This window comes from Leguminivora glycinivorella, chromosome 14, assembly GCF_023078275.1.
Source record: "Leguminivora glycinivorella isolate SPB_JAAS2020 chromosome 14, LegGlyc_1.1, whole genome shotgun sequence".
Classification (NCBI taxonomy): Eukaryota; Metazoa; Arthropoda; class Insecta; order Lepidoptera; family Tortricidae; genus Leguminivora; species Leguminivora glycinivorella.
In genome coordinates, this window is record NC_062984.1 from 21823379 (window position 1) to 21840492 (window position 17114).

Here is a 17114-nt window from a genome sequence, read left to right on the forward strand (position 1 = left end):
TCCTAGGCCACTGTAGAACCTTTTGACAGTCAACGTCAAAAGGGTGTCAATAAGACAGGGTTCCAGAGTGGCCTATAATTCAAATTGATTGACCGTACCATACCTGTATTCTAGTTATCGCTTTACAGCAGTAGCTGGCTACCGTATTGGCGTTATTGTTTATCGTCAGTGATCGAAACTATGGGAGCAAAACGTTAACAAAGCTTGCTAAGTGGACATGTTTGAGTACTTACAGCCATGAAAATATTAATGTCCTTGTTGTAATGTATATAATCAAATTTAACACTGATCTGAAAATAATCATCTTGGTTTTAATTTTAATTTATGTCAGCTCTAAGATCTTGTTTAAGTTTTACTCCCATAGTTCCGATCACTATTTATCACGCTGTAAGTCACCCCAGAAATACAAGACAAGCTTGGGCTTCGCTTTTACGTAATTTTGCCACTATTTTATTACCATATAAAAATTAACAGGGTCACCACCAAGGCTGCTGTTTTAACATTCTTGAATAAATGTAAAGAGTAGCGTTCCTACTCCACGAGTAGAAAACTTGGGAAAACCTCACCAGGCCCTGCCTACCGGTATTTCTGCGACGCCAGACCTGGAAAGGCCGCTATCTCTATCGCTCTTTCGTATTGGCGCGACAGAGCCAGCGGCCTTTCGATCAGTGTCTGGCGTTGCAGAAATGCCATTCGGCTTGCAGGGCTGTACCTAGCTAACTTCAAATCGCTTACGCTCAGCAAGACCCACTTGCACCAACCACTTAACTCAGGGTTAGTGGGCTGTAATTTGTCAAATTCCATATAAAATGGTGGGTTAACCCTCCATTTTCGTTGGTGCAAGTTGGCCTAAGCGATTCCTATCTAACTCTTCCTATCGCTCTTCTGTAACCAGATTTTCCCTCGCCATGGATCGTCATCGATTGTTACTCAACCAGGCATGCAGTTATGTTATGATTTCAATACTATTTACTTACAGGTTCACAGCCTGGCCTCCCGAAGCCTTGGAGCGCGTAGCTCAGATGTTCATATCTAAGATCGAAGGCGTTGAGCAGGACATGTGCACTGCGTGTGTGGAAATGTGTCAGCTGTTCCACATGAGTGTTGTCCATCTGAGTGATAGGTAAGCTATGCAGAGGGCGGTACCCATAAAATAATCATATAGGTCAATATAGGAAGTATGAGTAGGTAGTAGTAGCACAGAATATATAAAAGTACAAGTACAGAAGGCTCACTCTCAACAACCTGTCAACGGACTGCATGCGACATTGAGTTCTATTGCGCAGCGTGAAGGTTGTCAAACTTTATGGGCCGCGAACTATACGAAAGAAACGCGGAGTGAGCTGCCCCTGGTAGTAGTCAAGAGCTACACGAGCTTATTCCACCGTTCCTATTCTACCATCGGACTCTTAAACGCACGGCCGGTTTCCATCCTTTCTTGGTAGATATTCCGCTAATTCGCACGAAGTGCTTTGCTTCTTTTCTTATGCGCACTGCCAAGGAGTGGAATTCCTTGCCGGCGGCTATATTTCCGAGCTCATATAACCCGGCAACCTTCAAATCAAGGGTGAACAGGAATCTTCTGGGCGAGCTCGTTGGCGCGATGTTATAGCGAGCGAGTTATAGATCGTCGCTGAGCGAGCGATTAATTTCCTATAAATTTGTCGCGCTCTTTTATTTACACGGGAGTACATGTACATATCGTCACTACTTTAAGAAAAGCTTGTATCTTCGTCTGTCAATCACATGTCGATGAAGAAAATTGTAGTAAGAGTATGAAGCATCTGTATTGACTTTTACTGTGTTTTAACTTTGAGGCCGAAGCATGAGAGCCACGAGATTTTTCTAAAAGCAGTGACGATGACTTGTACTTGCCATATTGGAGCTGTGCAGTATCTTTTCTTTGCTTTTATCGCCGATAACTCATGTCTTAATTGTTTTTGGTGCGATAATCGCTTTTGGTGGGATCTTACCTCTTCACGTTTCCGAATTTCTCGATATTACCCCAAATTACAAGGTTCCTCACATTATAATTAGATGAAGCTGTATAAAATTTCAATGAAAATAATATTTTAACAGGTTTTATAACGAACAAAAGCGCAAGGTGTACGTAACACCGACAAGCTACTTGGAGCTGATAAAAGCCTTCCAGAATCTGTACGCTATGAAAGTAAATCAGATCACACGCGCAAGAATTCGGTAAGTTACTGAAGATTTTATGTTGCTACAAACATTTGTCTTTAAACAAGAAATTCAACAACGTCGCGTCGACGCGGCGTGTTTTTGCATACAGTTGGCCCGACGCGACGCTCGCGAGACGCTAGATGTGGAGGGACCCTAAGCGGGTTCCTCACGTTTTAGTTTAGGGCCAGTTGCATCAACCACATTTGTCAGACACATCCTCGTCAATTAGCAGACTTCTATGGAACTTCTCATACAATAAAATTTAACGGTACCAGACGGTTTGGTGCAACCGGCTCTTAATCAAGTCGAAATAACGCTCGACATGTTTCTATCCATTTCCGAGGATCTTTTTCAAAAAGTAACGACCCTGTCTTCGACTGTGGGCGCACCTATCTACCAACAGTAACAATTATTTTCGTAAGATAGATAGATCTGATCATCACTGCTGCACAGCTGCTGTAACTTCGTGGTAAATGATTTCAGGTACGAAACTGGCTTAGAGCAGCTAGACTTCGCGGCGGGTCAAGTGGCTGTGATGCAGCAAAACCTGAGGGACTTGCAGCCGCTGCTGGTCGAGACATCCGACAAGACTGAGAAGCTTATGATCAAAATCGAGCAGGACACTGTAGTCGTGGAGAAACAGAAGGAGGTATGTTATTGTAACCTGCTAAGCCGCGGTCCCGAGTTCGAATCCCGGTTAGGGCATTTATCTGTGTGATGAGCACAGATATTTGTTCCTGAGTCATGGATGCTTTCTATGTGTATAAGTATGTATTTATTTATCTAAGTATGTATATTGTCGCTTAGCACCCATAGTACAAGCTTGGCTTAGTTTGGGGCTAAGTTGATCTGTGTACGGTGTCCCCAATATTTATTTATTTATTTATATTATTGCGGAGTAGGGTCGTCATAGTTTTAGAAGACATTATCCATGCTAATATTTATACTTATTATAAATGAGCGGGACGGAAAATAGGGGAGGCCTTTACGTATTGTGTCCCAGATATAGGCTGTAAAAAAAAGAAAAATTGTGTGTGTCTGTTTTTCCGTCCTTCGCGGCAAAACGGAGCGACGAATAGTCATAATGTTTTAAATGGAATTAGTTGGAGGGATGGAGAGTGACATAGGCTACTATTTGTCTCTTTCTAACCCCCACTTCCCTAAAATGTGGGGCGGAAGTGCTCAATTTTCTCCGCTCCCCAATTTTCGGATTTAACGCGAGCGAAACCGCGGACAAAAGCTAGTCAATAATAAAGAACATAAACACAAAGGTTTTATGAAAAATCCACCTCATCTAAACTTGTTTTAAAACAACCAAAGAATCATTTTAGTAATTCCTGTATTCACTCCACTTTATTCTAACAGATCGTAGGTGCCGACGAAGCTTTAGCCAACGAAGCAGCCGCTGCTGCCCAAGCCATCAAGGACGATTGCGAGTCCGATTTAGCTGAAGCTGTGCCTGCCCTCAACGCTGCTTTAGATGCCCTAAACACCCTCAAGCCAGCTGACATAACCCTTGTGAAGAGTATGAAAAATCCACCAGCCGGCGTAAAGTTGGTGATGGAGGCTGTCTGCGTTATGAAAGGGGTTAAAGGGGATAGGAAGATGGGCCCTGATGGTATGTCCTTTTTAACAAGCTTTAATTATTAGGTCGACCATTTCTCAAAGCTGAAACTTACAAGTTACAAGCGGAAGTAAAGTCGCCGTCAATAGAATTTGTGAACAATGTAAACAAACCTTGTAGTCAAAATGCCTTTAATTTCCATTCTAACTCATCAGATACTGGCTAAATTCATGTGTTATTTAATCAATTCATATCACATTATGAACCTCAACCTTAAAAATAATAAAATGGTGCTAGAATATCGATATTTTATATAATGGTTTGTTTACATTGTTGACAATTTCTATTGACAGAGATTTTATCTTTCCAAATTGTCATATTAGATATTGACTACCACTTGTAAATTATAACTTGCAGCTTCGAGAAATGGGCCCCTGGGGACCATTCCTCCAACTGAAAGTTACAAGCGGTTGTCTCTTTCCAACTTGTCATATTACACATTGACTACCGCTTATAAATTGTAACTTGTAGCTTCGAGAAATGGGCCCATGTATGTAACTACTAGCTTTTTCCCGCGGCTTCGCTCGCGTTAAAAAGAGACAAAAAATAGCCTATGTCACTCTCCATCCCATCAACTGTCTCCACCTAAAAAATCAGGTTAATTCGTTGCTCCGTTTTGCCGTGAAAGACGGACAAACAAACAGACACACACACTTTCCCATTTATAATATTAAGTATAGATATAGATGTAAAGGAATCCAAGGTAACTAATTTGACCATCTTCCAAGGATCACATCCTAATTAATGAAAATTGGCAACCGTATGTAGTTCTGAACACAATACAATAATATGGTTCTGTCCAACTGATCTGATGATGGAGCCGGAAGATATGAAATGCGACTTCATGATGGAACATCGTATCATAGCTCTCTTTGGATTTCTTAGAACCGTCTTGTAATGAACTTTGACCACGATTCGATTTTTAGTCATATTTTTTATAGTTTTTTTTTATTTAAATTAAAAAAAAATTAACTATAAATTTAGTGAGTGAGCTTCTTGAATTATTAAATACCATTTTAATTTTATAAATGACGCCTTGACAGGGAAGCCATTCGAGGACTATTGGGGACCTTCGCAGAAAATGTTGGGCGATATGAAGTTTCTGGAGGGCCTAAAAGCCTACGATAAGGACAACATACCTCCTGCTACTATGAAGAAGATAAGAGACAAGTAATTATACGCATTTGAATTACGTTGCTTGTGTTTGTCGAAGGAAAAAATATTAGAGAACTTTATGAAAAACGAGTCGACTTTAGTCATAGTTTTACTGTTTTTTCGTAATATTTCTTTATCCAAGTTTTTATATTAAAGGTAAAAATTGAAAAATGTATGCTTCTGGCGGGACTCGCACCCGTACCAGCCGCAGACTAGTCGTAAACAATTAAGTTACGGAAGCCACGCCGAACTTAGCAAATCTTTCCATTCTTTTCCGTATGCATACACACCTTTGGGGTAGCGTATAGCGACATCTACCGACAGACGATTACGTCATGTAACGGCACCGAAGTCTCAAGTCGTATTGAGAATTTACCAGTAATTTCTCTATTTATATATGTCTATATATGTGTCCTATTTTATAGATACATTCCTGATCGCGAGTTTGATCCAGCCGTGATAGCTAAAGTGTCGTCCGCTTGCGAAGGCTTGTGCAAGTGGGTTCGTGCTATGGATGTGTATGATCGTGTCATCAAGGTAAGGAATACAACATTTGATCAGATATGATGTCGATATTTTCAATGCTTCATGTTGAAGAAAGGATATGAGTAAAAGTAATCTCTGCCGGCGTATTATGCTTCCAATTTTATCACTTATCCACGTGGATAAGACATCTGTCACTCTCACACTGACATACTTGCCAAAACGTGACGGATATTTTATCCACATAGATAAGTGATCAAATTGAAATCATAATACTCCGGCTGGTGTATCCAACAATAATTATGTTCAAACCAGAAATTGTGGGAATCTTGAAAATTCTGGTTCGTTTACAGTCATCCTCCTTGCGGTATCCCGGCATTTGCCACGGCTCATTGGAGCCTGGGGTCCGCTTTGACAACTAATCCCAAGATTTGGTGTAGGCACTAAGTAGATTAACGAAAGCGACTGCCGTCTGACCTTCCGACCCGAAGGGTAACTAAGCCTTATTAGGATTAGTCCAGTTTCCTCACGATGTTTTCCTTCACCGAAAAGCGACTGGCAAATATCAAATGACATTTCGCACATACATTACGAAAAAGTCATTGCTACGAGCCGGAGTTCGAACCCGTGGCCTCCGGATTGAAAGTAGCACGCTCTTACCGCTAGGCCACCAGCGCTGGTTCGTTTACACTATGTTAATTTATTATTTAATTTCAGGTGGTAGCTCCGAAGAAAGCTAGGCTATTTGAAGCAGAATCGGAACTACAGGCACAGATGAACACGTTAAATGCCAAACGAGCGCAACTGCAGGGCGTACTTGATAAGTTACAGGTCAGTAACAGTATGAAGTGTATACGTATAACAATTATTCTTGGTCCAGGAAAACTCTAGGGGACTTCATCATCATTCGCTTGCCCATTTCCCAATTGCTTGGGGTCGGCGCAGCATGTCTTTTTCTGCCATACCTCAGACCTCTCTATCAGACGTCATCTCATCATTCACTTGCATACGTTTCATATCTTCTCCCACACAGTCCATCCACCTTTTCTTCGGCTTTCTTCTTCCACAGTCATTAACTTATAGGACTTAACAGTCTGTTATCAAGAGATGCATCACACCTGCTCCTTTAACCTCTACCGGCCCACCATACAAAAAATTGGCCAATCAGCCAATTTGCCGGGTATTTTTAGTACCTTACAGTTTGATTTCAACAGCTGCTTTATGATATTTCTTCAAATTTGTTACCTCATAGGCCTTGAACGACGAGTTTGCCGGAATGACGCGCAAGAAGAAGGGTCTAGAAGACGAGATAGACCTCTGCTCCACGAAGTTGTCCAGAGCTGAACAGCTGATCGGCGGCCTGGGCGGAGAAAAGGCGCGTTGGTCAGAGTTGGCGCATGATCTGCAGGAGCTGCTGGGCAAAGTTATTGGTATGTATGCGAAGAAAAAAACATCGTAAAACAAAATCTTTAGAAGACGATATGTGTCGCTTAACTTCAAACCTAGGTAAATCCATTCGGCTTTAAGGTTGAATATATAAAAAATATAATATGATCTGAAAGATAATCAACCTTATAGCAGAATGGATTTACCCAGTTTTGAAGTTAAGCGACACATATGGGCCTTTGCACAATAATGACAATTATCGCCCGACGACACTTCGCCTTCGCTGTTAACTGTCTTTAACAAAGAAACATTGACACTGAGTAACAATATGTTACTTTTCAACCCAGAAATAGTCACAGAATTGTCAGTGTCAAGTGACAATGTCACTGTGGTGAAATTTCCATCAGGTCGCGACTAGGGTCAGTGACTGGTCAGTTTTTGATAAAAAAAAATAGCCCAATAGGTTTAGTTCTACTTAAGCAAGGTTATAATGCTCCACGCTACCGAACGATTTTAGCAAGAGACACCTTGATTGCATCATTTGCATCCAAGTATTGAATGAAATCGAGTAGTGAACTATTCGCCCTGGATTTCGTGTCAAATGTATTAAATTCTCTTAGTACATTTCCAAAATCCAACGGTCCTATTTCAAGTTATCTAATAATGTTTTATGTTTGCATGTCTTCTGTTTTATTTGTGCCTTGATGTGGCGTTAATTAAATGTTTTGTATTCTATTAAATTATATATGAAAAAAGAAAAAAAACTTTCTTTTAAGGTGACGTGTTATTGGCAGCGGGTTTTATAGCGTACCTCGGTCCGTATACTGTCAACTACAGGCGTGAAATCCTTGTCGTTTGGAACAAACGAACATTGGAACTGGGTGAGTCAATGTATTTTAGATATCTGCTGAGTATTTAAATAGAAATCAAGAAAATGTTCATCAGAAAGTGCATGAATTTGAGCAGCAGCGGTTGGAAAACCTGAATTCTAAGCGCCATATTCGAAATACGCGACCTGAGTCCTACGCGTATACCTACCCGTAACCCGTCTGGACAACACCACTGTGCGACGTGTGATCGCATCTTCAAGACCAAGTTTGAGTTTGCGAGCCACATCATAGAGCATTCCATTATCCGGACAATAATAGGGATGTCGACTACATAAAAAAATGGCATTCTGTTTAGTCCGTCAGTTAGATCGCCCAAAAATACTGCATATGAACACATATTTTTCGCTTTTTCTAATTAATGAAAAAATACAAAGATATAGAGTAGAGATGCGCAAAACGCTTCACTGAGATGAAAAGATTCATATTCATATTCATTCATTTATTTGCATAAAAACACATCGACATGCATGCAAATACAATATTTACACTACAGCTAAAAATATGACAAAACAATTGATTCATATCTTTCGCTCGCGGTGATATATATCACTCATTTCGCTCATTTCGCTCAGTGAATCTGTCAGACTATTTGTAGCAAGATGGCGAATCGTGAGCTACGATACCGCCATATTGCCAAACCCAATCCTTCCGAATCGCTCCGAAGCTGTCATTCAAAACATTTGCAACGTTTCGCTCTTTTGGTTCAGCCCGCTCATTCGAATCATGAGTGGGAAAGAGCGCGCAAGTAACTCTGAGATAGGCGAGTTACTGAGCGAAATGAGCGAGTTGAATCGCTATTGAGTTGAAGAGTGAACGAGTTCAGTCAAAAGATATAGTTCTTTTAAATCACTCACTCGCGAACGACACATCTCTAATATAGAGCATCACAGTTCCGGGGCGGGGGCTTTTGACGTCACTTTAAGTAAAAATTGTACCTAGGCGTGACGTCACTCGAAACTTCAACGCACTGTACCGTCGTCATTTTTCGTTTACGAGAAAAAAGAAAAAATACGTGTGTAAAATTCGTGAATAATCTAACAGACGGACTAAGTAATTAGTTTTTTTAGTCGTCTCGCCTATAATTGTTCATGGAGTCACCTTTGTCGGATACGACAAAGTAGTAGTAGTATTGTAGTATTTAAATAGAAAATATCTGCACCAATGCCTTCACAGAAGCGTACTATAAATGGCTCATTGGATTGTACAATGTGACTTAATTCTAAATTTGTTCTAAAATCGGCTTGCAGAAATCCCTTGCTCTGAAACATTTTCCCTGATCACAACACTGGGCGAGGCCGTGGTGATCCGAGCATGGAACATTGCTGGTCTCCCCGTGGACTCTTTCTCCGTTGAGAACGGCATTATCGTGGAGAAGAGCCGGCGGTGGCCGTTAATGATCGACCCTCAAGGTATGAGTGTTAGTAGCGGAAATACACGTTTTTATTGAATTCCGTTAACTTTAAGGGAAGGTTCCTTACAATCAATTTCTCTAACGGCCCAGCCACGACATTGGTCTAAGCGCGGCAGCGGCGAGCGGCAGCCATACGTGCGAATGAAAAGTCCCATCGCTGTGTCTCGCTTCAATGTATGGCCGCCGCTCGCCGCTGTCGCGCTTAGACCAATGTCGTGGCTGAGCCGTAAGAAACTAGCGTATTAACTCTTATGATTATTGAATATTAACAATATATATTATTCCTATTTTTCCTATTTTTTCTATAACGTAGTCCAATAAAATCGAGTCTTTAGTGTTCTTTACATATCCCGCACCTTTTTTGGTCTTCTCTGTTTGGCCTAAAGGTTGACTGGTAGAGAATGCCATGTAGCATTAAGTCCGCCTTTTGTAACTGTATATTTTTACTGTGCAATAAAGTTTAAATAAATAAATAAACAATTTAACATCCTTTACCACTTCCTAATGTAAACAACATTAGGAAGTGGTAAAGGATGTTAAATTGTTTATTTATTTATTGACACTAACTTGACACTAACTTTAATACTCTTATTAAGGTCCTCTCACACGAATTAATTAATTTATTATGTATTAATGTATGTATGTATGTAAACACTTTATTGTACATAACACAAGTTAGGACATAGAAATACAGTATAGTTATGGTGTATAAAGGCGAACTTATCCCTATAAGGGATCCCTTCCAGTCAACCTTTGAGCGAATTAAATACGAAAAAGGTAGTTTTCAGAATTTAACAAAAAGCGATATACCGGGTAGTTCCTGATAATGAACCTCGAATTTAGTGAGAAACATAAAAAAACAATGTATATTGTGTACTAATTCCGGTACAAATTATTTTCTAATCCTACCGACTGCGCCATCAACATCATAGTAATAAATATTACAATATACAACTATATATATATATATATATATACACATATATATATATATATATATATATATATATATATATATATATATATATATATATGTGTGTAATAATTGAAGAGAAAATTCAATACACAGAACAAGCGAACAAATGGATAAAGAACATGGAGCGAGAGAACAACCTGAAAGTAATAAAGCTTACTGACTCCAACTACGCCCGAGTGCTGGAGAACGCCATCCAGATGGGCATGCCGGTCATTCTGGAGAATATTCGGAACACCTGGACGCGGTCCTGGAGCCGATCCTGCTGAGGAATATCTTCAGGTAGTGCTAACACCATTAACTACGCCCGAGTGCTGGAGAACGCCATCCAGATGGGCATGCCGGTCATTCTGGAGAACATTCGGGAACACCTGGACGCGGTCCTGGAGCCGATCCTGCTGAGGAATATCTTCAGGTAGTGCTAACACCATTAACTACGCCCGAGTGCTGGAGAACGCCATCCAGATGGGCATGCCGGTCATTCTGGAGAACATTCGGGAACACCTGGACGCGGTCCTGGAGCCGATCCTTCTCAGGAATATCTTCAGGTAGTGCTAACACCATTAACTACACCCGAGTGCTGGAGAACGCGTATGTGATTTTTCTAAAAATCTAATTTTTGAAGGGTTCTACTTCTCACTGACTTCACACTGACATCTATTCTCCATAATGACATCAAAGTCTTTAATCTGTCGTATGTCGCCTGTCAATTTTTATTATAAAAGTGTCCTTGACATTTAAAACAATACAATAAAATTCCTACGCACATCAGTGCTTAGGCATACGAGTGGCCAAAAGCCATTCCGATCCGATATCGGATGTCGGACCGATATCTTACAGGCGCTGTCTTGGATTTTTTCTATTGAAATCCTTTCGACATCCGATATCGGATCGGATAATGTGAAAACGGTCTACAATATATTTTTTTTTTCAAATGTTAAGTATCAGGAATACGCTATCAAAATTATTCGATTTGCTCATGAACACCGTGTATAATATTTAATTTGTGTAGATCGGGCGGTATCGACTGCCTGAAGTTTGGGGACAACATCCTGGAGTACAACTACAGCTTCCGGTTCTACATCACCACGCGGCTCAGCAACCCGCACTATCTGCCTGAGATTGCTGTCAAAGTATGTGTTCTTTTCATACCCATACATTTGGTATGATTTTTTTTTAAGCGCTGGTGGCCTAGCGGTAAGAGTGTGCGACTTCCAATCCGGCTCGTACCAATGGTATGATTTTGGCTTCAATCCTACCAAATTAAATTAATTTCGCCACAACAACTGGTAAAGGCTCAAAAAAGGCTCGAAAAACCGCTGGTGACTTAGCGGTGAGAGCATGCGACTTTCAATCCGGAGGTCTCGGGTTCTATCCCCGGCTAGTACCAATGAGTTTCTCGGAACTTATGTGCGTAATGTCATTTGATATTTGCCAGTCGCTTTTCGGTGAAGGAAAACATCGTGAGGAAACCGGACTAATCCCAATAAGGCCTAGTTACCCTTTGGGATGGAAGGTCAGATGGCAGTCGCTTTCGTAAAACTAGTGCCTACGCCAAATCTTGGGATTAGTTGTCACAGCGGATCCCAGGCTTCCACGAGCCGCGGCAAATGCCGGGATAACGCAAGGAGGATGATGATGACATTTGGTATGATTTTGGCTTGAATTCTACCAAATTGAATTGATTTATGCTACATACCCTGCTTGTTTTCAACAAAGTAAATTCCAAATAGAATAAGGTTTATTTAAGCCAGATTGATATATCTGTTCTGATGTGAAGAGATGTCAACCGTCTTGTTTTCACACGATTGCGAAGGGTCTCCCCAAACTTGTCGACGCGGAATCGGCTCCAATTGACCAAAAATCGCTCGTTAAGTAGTATGAAGACGCTTCGCGTCGTCATTGCTTAATGCACGTGTACGGTCCATACTATCGAACGATTTCTGATCGCGTCGATAGGTTTGGGAAGACCCTAAAATTGACAAACTTACAGGTGACCATGTTGAACTTCATGATAACGCCGCAAGGCTTGGAAGACCAGCTGTTGGGCATCGTAGTGGCGCAGGACCGGCCAGAACTGGAGCTGAAGAAGAACCAACTGATTGTGGAGGGTGCCAACAATAAGAGGACGCTTAAAGAGATTGAGGACAAGATCTTAGAGGTAACTTCGTATGTTTTAAAAGCTTTTATTTAACTTGCCTTGTTAGTAGTATGTTAGTTTGGGTCAAAACGTAGAAGCTAAATTTGACCCACTTCCCGGTTTCCGATTGAGCTGAAATTTTATACACATATGTAAATCACGTGACAATTCAATATTATGGTATCATGGAACTGATCTGATGTTGGAGCAGAAAGGTGATCATAGGCACTCTGTTATGAAACGTCGTATCCCCATTGAGTAAGGGATTTTTAAAAACGTCTCTTAGAGCAAAAGATGACTGTTTAAAGAAAGGTACAGTCGGCGATAAAATCTTGTGCCAAAAATGTCATTTTTGCAGAAAAACTTATTTTTTCTTAGCCTAAGATATTGGTGTGTCCCAATGCTTGGCAAAGGCCTCTCCCCTGGCTCTCCATAATTCCCGATTCTCCGTTACTTCCGGCCAGTTGTTCAGGAAGTCGTCAAGGTCGTCCCGCCATCTTTGCCTGGGCCTACCCCGCCCCGCCCACGCTTCTTCGTCGGCATCCACGTGGTGGCTATGTACATACATACATACATACATACATACAGACATACAATCACGCCTGTGTCCCATAAAGGGGTAGGCAGAGCACATGAACTACTTAAGTTTCAGTGCCACTCTTATCAAAAAGGGGTTGATAGAAATCGAATTTGTGACATTGCAGTGACGGGTTGCCAGCCTCTCGCCTACACCACAATTTTACCCATATCCCACAGCCAACTTTACCCTAGCGGCTTTTCTGCCAACGTCAGCAATGCGAGTCTTAGAGCGCAGCGTGGTGTTACGGACGCGGTCGGTCCTTTTAACACCTAAAACGCTGCGCTCCATAGCGCGTTGGCAAACCTTCAGTTTGGACTTCTGATTTTCTGTAAGCGACCATGTTTGTGCAACGTAGGTTAGGATTAGGATGGGCAGTATACACATGTCGACGAGTTTTCGCTTCAGTGAAAGTGGAAGGTGTCCCTTCATATGCTCCTTCATGGACCAGGCCCCGTAGCCGAATGGCATTTCTACGACGCGAAACAAAAACGAAACGCCGGGAAAGGTATTAGTCTGGCTCTGTCGTGCCAATACGCAAGAGCGATAGAGATAGATATCTACGAGCGTTTCGTTTCGTGAGCGTTTGTGCCATTCGGCTACGTACCCAGTAGCTCTTCCTGGCGTTATCGACACGGCGTTTGACTTCTTTGTTTTGCCTGTTGCTGAAAGAAACTAGCTGGCCCAAGTAAATATACCCGTCGACATACTATTGTATATTCTGCCCGTCTACCTCGACCCTACGTTTCTCTCAAGTGACTAAGAAGCCTTTTGAGGGTTGATTATGTTTACATTTATTTTAAACACACAAAGAGACCGACTCTGGAGTCTGGAGCTGTGACATTTTTGTGATCGTTTCTTTATTTATGAAATAATGCACTGGGCTGGTCCGCCATCGCGCTGTCCCTGTCACACCATATATATCATTCATAACAGTCCAGTGTGGGAGCACCATAAGAAGTTCAGCGAAAAAGGACCACCAGACCACCACCACCTTTACCATCAATCATTGCAGGTCTTATCATCAGCCGGTAACATATTAGAAGACGAATCAGCCAACCAGATCCTGTCATCGTCCAAGGTTCTCTCCATAGAGATCAACGCGAAGCAGGCGGCTGCTGCCATTACTGAGGTGGAGATCGATGAAGCGAGACAGGGATACGTGCCCGTGTCGAAGCATAGCTCTGTCCTCTTCTTCTGCATTTCGGATTTGAGCAATATTGATCCTATGTATCAGTATTCGCTGGTCTGGTAATTATGTGCAATCATCCTTATATTACTGTATTTTATTCTGAGGGCCTTGCTTTACGCCATAAGACGTAAATCAAAACGAAAAATGTATAGGTATAGATGGAACAAGACGACGATGATCCTCAGCAGGGGCATAGGGCTCTTAGGGAGGATTTACACTCCGCAGGCCCTCCTCCAGGCTCCAGATATGACACAAGAAATCATAATAATTCTCTAAATCATAAATTTGGCGTTTTTAACCCCCGACGCAAAAACGACGGGGTATTATAAGTTTGACGTGTCTGTCTGTCTGTCTGACTGTCTGTTTATCTGTCTGTGTGTGTCTGTCTGGGGCATCGTAGCTCCCGAACAGATGAACCGATTTAGATTTAGTTTTTTTTTTGCCTGAAAGCTGAGTTAGTCGGGAGTGTTCTTAGCCATGTTTCACGAAAATCTCTACTTTGTCGCGGTCGGGGGTTTTTTTCAAAATTTTAATTTTGTTATTCAATTTGATTTATTACTACGAAAATCCCGAAAAAAAGAAAAAATAGTAAAGCGATATATGTAACTTTATATTCCCAGGTTCATTAACCTCTACAACCAGGCTATAGTGAACTCTCCAAAGTGCGATGAGCTGGAAGAACGTCTGACCAGCCTTAATGCTTACTTCACCAAGAGCATGTACGAAAACGTGTGTAGAAGCCTCTTCGAGAAGGACAAACTCATATTCTCTCTCGTTCTAACTCTTGGAATACTGAGAGCTAAGGTAATTTATTGGCAGTTGTAGGTACCAACACAGTATAATAAAGAGTACTATCGTACAGTATGGCCACTCCCGCTCCCCGCTGAAAGTGCCGCCCACCCCCTCTCGGTTACCTCACAGTTACCGCCTGTCAAAAACGCGAACAGTCGACCTGTCATATTTCACTCACACAAGCATAGTACTCGTTCACCTACACGAGACTGTGTGCTAGGAACGCGCCTCTTTCATATATTTTATCGCCAGTGTCCGAGGTGTGGTATCAATTTAGATCCCGATGAACTTGTAAACCAATAATCAATTTTCAACCTACAGCTGTTGTTGCATACCTACCTACATACTATACCTAATACAGTTGCGTAAAAAATCTATGATACTGGTTATATATCGAAAATTCTCAAAATTAGACTTTAATTTCAAGTAAATAACTGTTTTAAAAAATTAACATTAACTTGCCCAAACAATTCGTATGCCTGAGTTATGCAGGGTAGCCCTGTAGGCCTCAAATAGCAAAATTATGATGTGTTTTTATTTTCATACCAACGACATCTGAGATTGGATAAATCATTTATTATATAGGAATCGCTATTTAGTAGAAGTTCAGTAGTAAAATACACGATTGGTGTGTGTAAAGTCTCTAATCCGCATCAGGCTCTCGTGGCTGCCCACAGGCGTAGGCGCTGTGCAGTGAGTCTTAAGACTCGTTTGTAATGATGATACAATAGTTATTTACTTGATATTAAAGTCTAATTTTAAGAATTTTCGACTTATTGTTTTTGAGTATGATAGATTTTTTTCCGCTACTTGTTTAAACTTTCACGATTATTATATTACACATACTTACTTTTAAATCGGGACTTAATCGCGTATCACTATAGTCTACTTATTATTAAAAGCCGTCCCTGAAGCGTTGGAGGTCAGTTTAATAAGTATGTAAGTGATGTACTCGTAGCTGTTAATAAGTATGTAGCTGTTTTGTCGCTTTCTGACTTCGTTCGTTTCTGACAAGACACTTTTTAATTTATTAGTTCGGCAACTTTTTTTATGAATAAGGGGGTTATTCTGTAACCTTTATCATAAATAATTGTTTATCAGGGGCAATTGGACGAGGAGATGCTGGCATTCCTGCTGACTGGCGGTGTAGCGTTGGACAACCCTTATGAGAACCCCGCGCCCACCTGGCTGTCCGACAAGTCTTGGTCGGAAATTGTACGCTCCAGCAATCTGGCAGGGTGAGGGAGATAGGCTTTGATTTAACATGTTTGCTTAGATTGTATGAGCTTAGAGCATTTTAGACTTCGCCTTTAACTCTTAAACTGGCAAAAAACGTGGAAGGTCTCACAACCTTCCTAGTGCTCCTGAGTCTACTCGAGTCTCAAACGAATCTGATTTATAAAAAATTACAAAAAGACGGCCAAAGATGTGTGCATCCTGATTACCTTTGCCAACTTAAGAGTAAGAGCTTGCCCAACAGCCGAAAATATCAGCCAATTATCGTGACTAAGTACTTATGGACTGTACTTAATAGACTGACGTTTATTTCTCATGGCTATTTTATATGAAGCTCCCCCAACACAAAAATTGGCAGTTATTTTCTAGAGCACATGAAAGACGACGCTGCTCCAGTGTAAATGCTCTAAGAATAAGTATATGAGTGGTCATGAAATATAGGTGTGTTACTATTTTGTTTAAAGTAAAAGATTGATTCATTTTTGTCGGTTGTTTCAACTAAAAAATCATGAAATTATTTCAGACTGAAAGGATTCAAGGAGAACTTCATGAAAAATGTGAAGGGTTGGAAAGATTTCTACGACCTGGCCGCCCCGCATGAGGTCGAATTTCCCCCGCCCTATCAGAAGATCAAGGGCATACCAAAACTGATAATTCTCAGGTACCATACTCTTGCCTCTTCTTTCCTAATGCGAACTGCTAAGGAATGGAACATGCTCCCCTCATCTGTATTCCTGGGCGAATAAAATCTGGGTGTATTCAAGTCAAGAGTGAATAGGCTATTACTGAACCATTTTTATATTAAAGGAAAAATTGGAAAAATTTACGCTTCCGGCGGGACTTGAACCCGCATCCTTTTTGCAATCCGTGCAATGCTCTTAACCAAATGAGCGTAAATTTTTCCATTTTTTCCTTTAATATAAAAATGTTTAGAATCGTTAGAAGACGTTTCTGCTTGTTAAAAATTAAATTTAGTATGGGTTAGCACACTGTTACTGGTGAATTCTCAATATAACTTGAGACTCGACCAATGCCGTTACAAGACGTAATAGTCTGTCGGTAGATGGCGCT

General features: G+C 41.1%; 1 protein-coding gene across 1 annotated transcript in view; it reads left to right on the plus strand.

Moving 5' to 3' along the window:
- The window catches only part of LOC125233105 (dynein axonemal heavy chain 3-like), an 84586-nt gene that overhangs the window by 50149 nt on the left and 17323 nt on the right, over nucleotides 1-17114 (plus strand). Inside the window, 18 exon segments of the mRNA XM_048138967.1 lie at nucleotides 980-1123; nucleotides 2080-2199; nucleotides 2668-2833; nucleotides 3550-3802; nucleotides 4852-4978; nucleotides 5389-5500; nucleotides 6164-6277; nucleotides 6699-6876; nucleotides 7609-7713; nucleotides 8970-9131; nucleotides 10203-10333; nucleotides 10466-10521; nucleotides 11119-11239; nucleotides 12100-12267; nucleotides 13839-14074; nucleotides 14636-14819; nucleotides 15909-16045; nucleotides 16567-16704. Coding sequence (XP_047994924.1) covers nucleotides 980-1123; nucleotides 2080-2199; nucleotides 2668-2833; nucleotides 3550-3802; nucleotides 4852-4978; nucleotides 5389-5500; nucleotides 6164-6277; nucleotides 6699-6876; nucleotides 7609-7713; nucleotides 8970-9131; nucleotides 10203-10333; nucleotides 10466-10521; nucleotides 11119-11239; nucleotides 12100-12267; nucleotides 13839-14074; nucleotides 14636-14819; nucleotides 15909-16045; nucleotides 16567-16704 — 2652 coding nt within the window.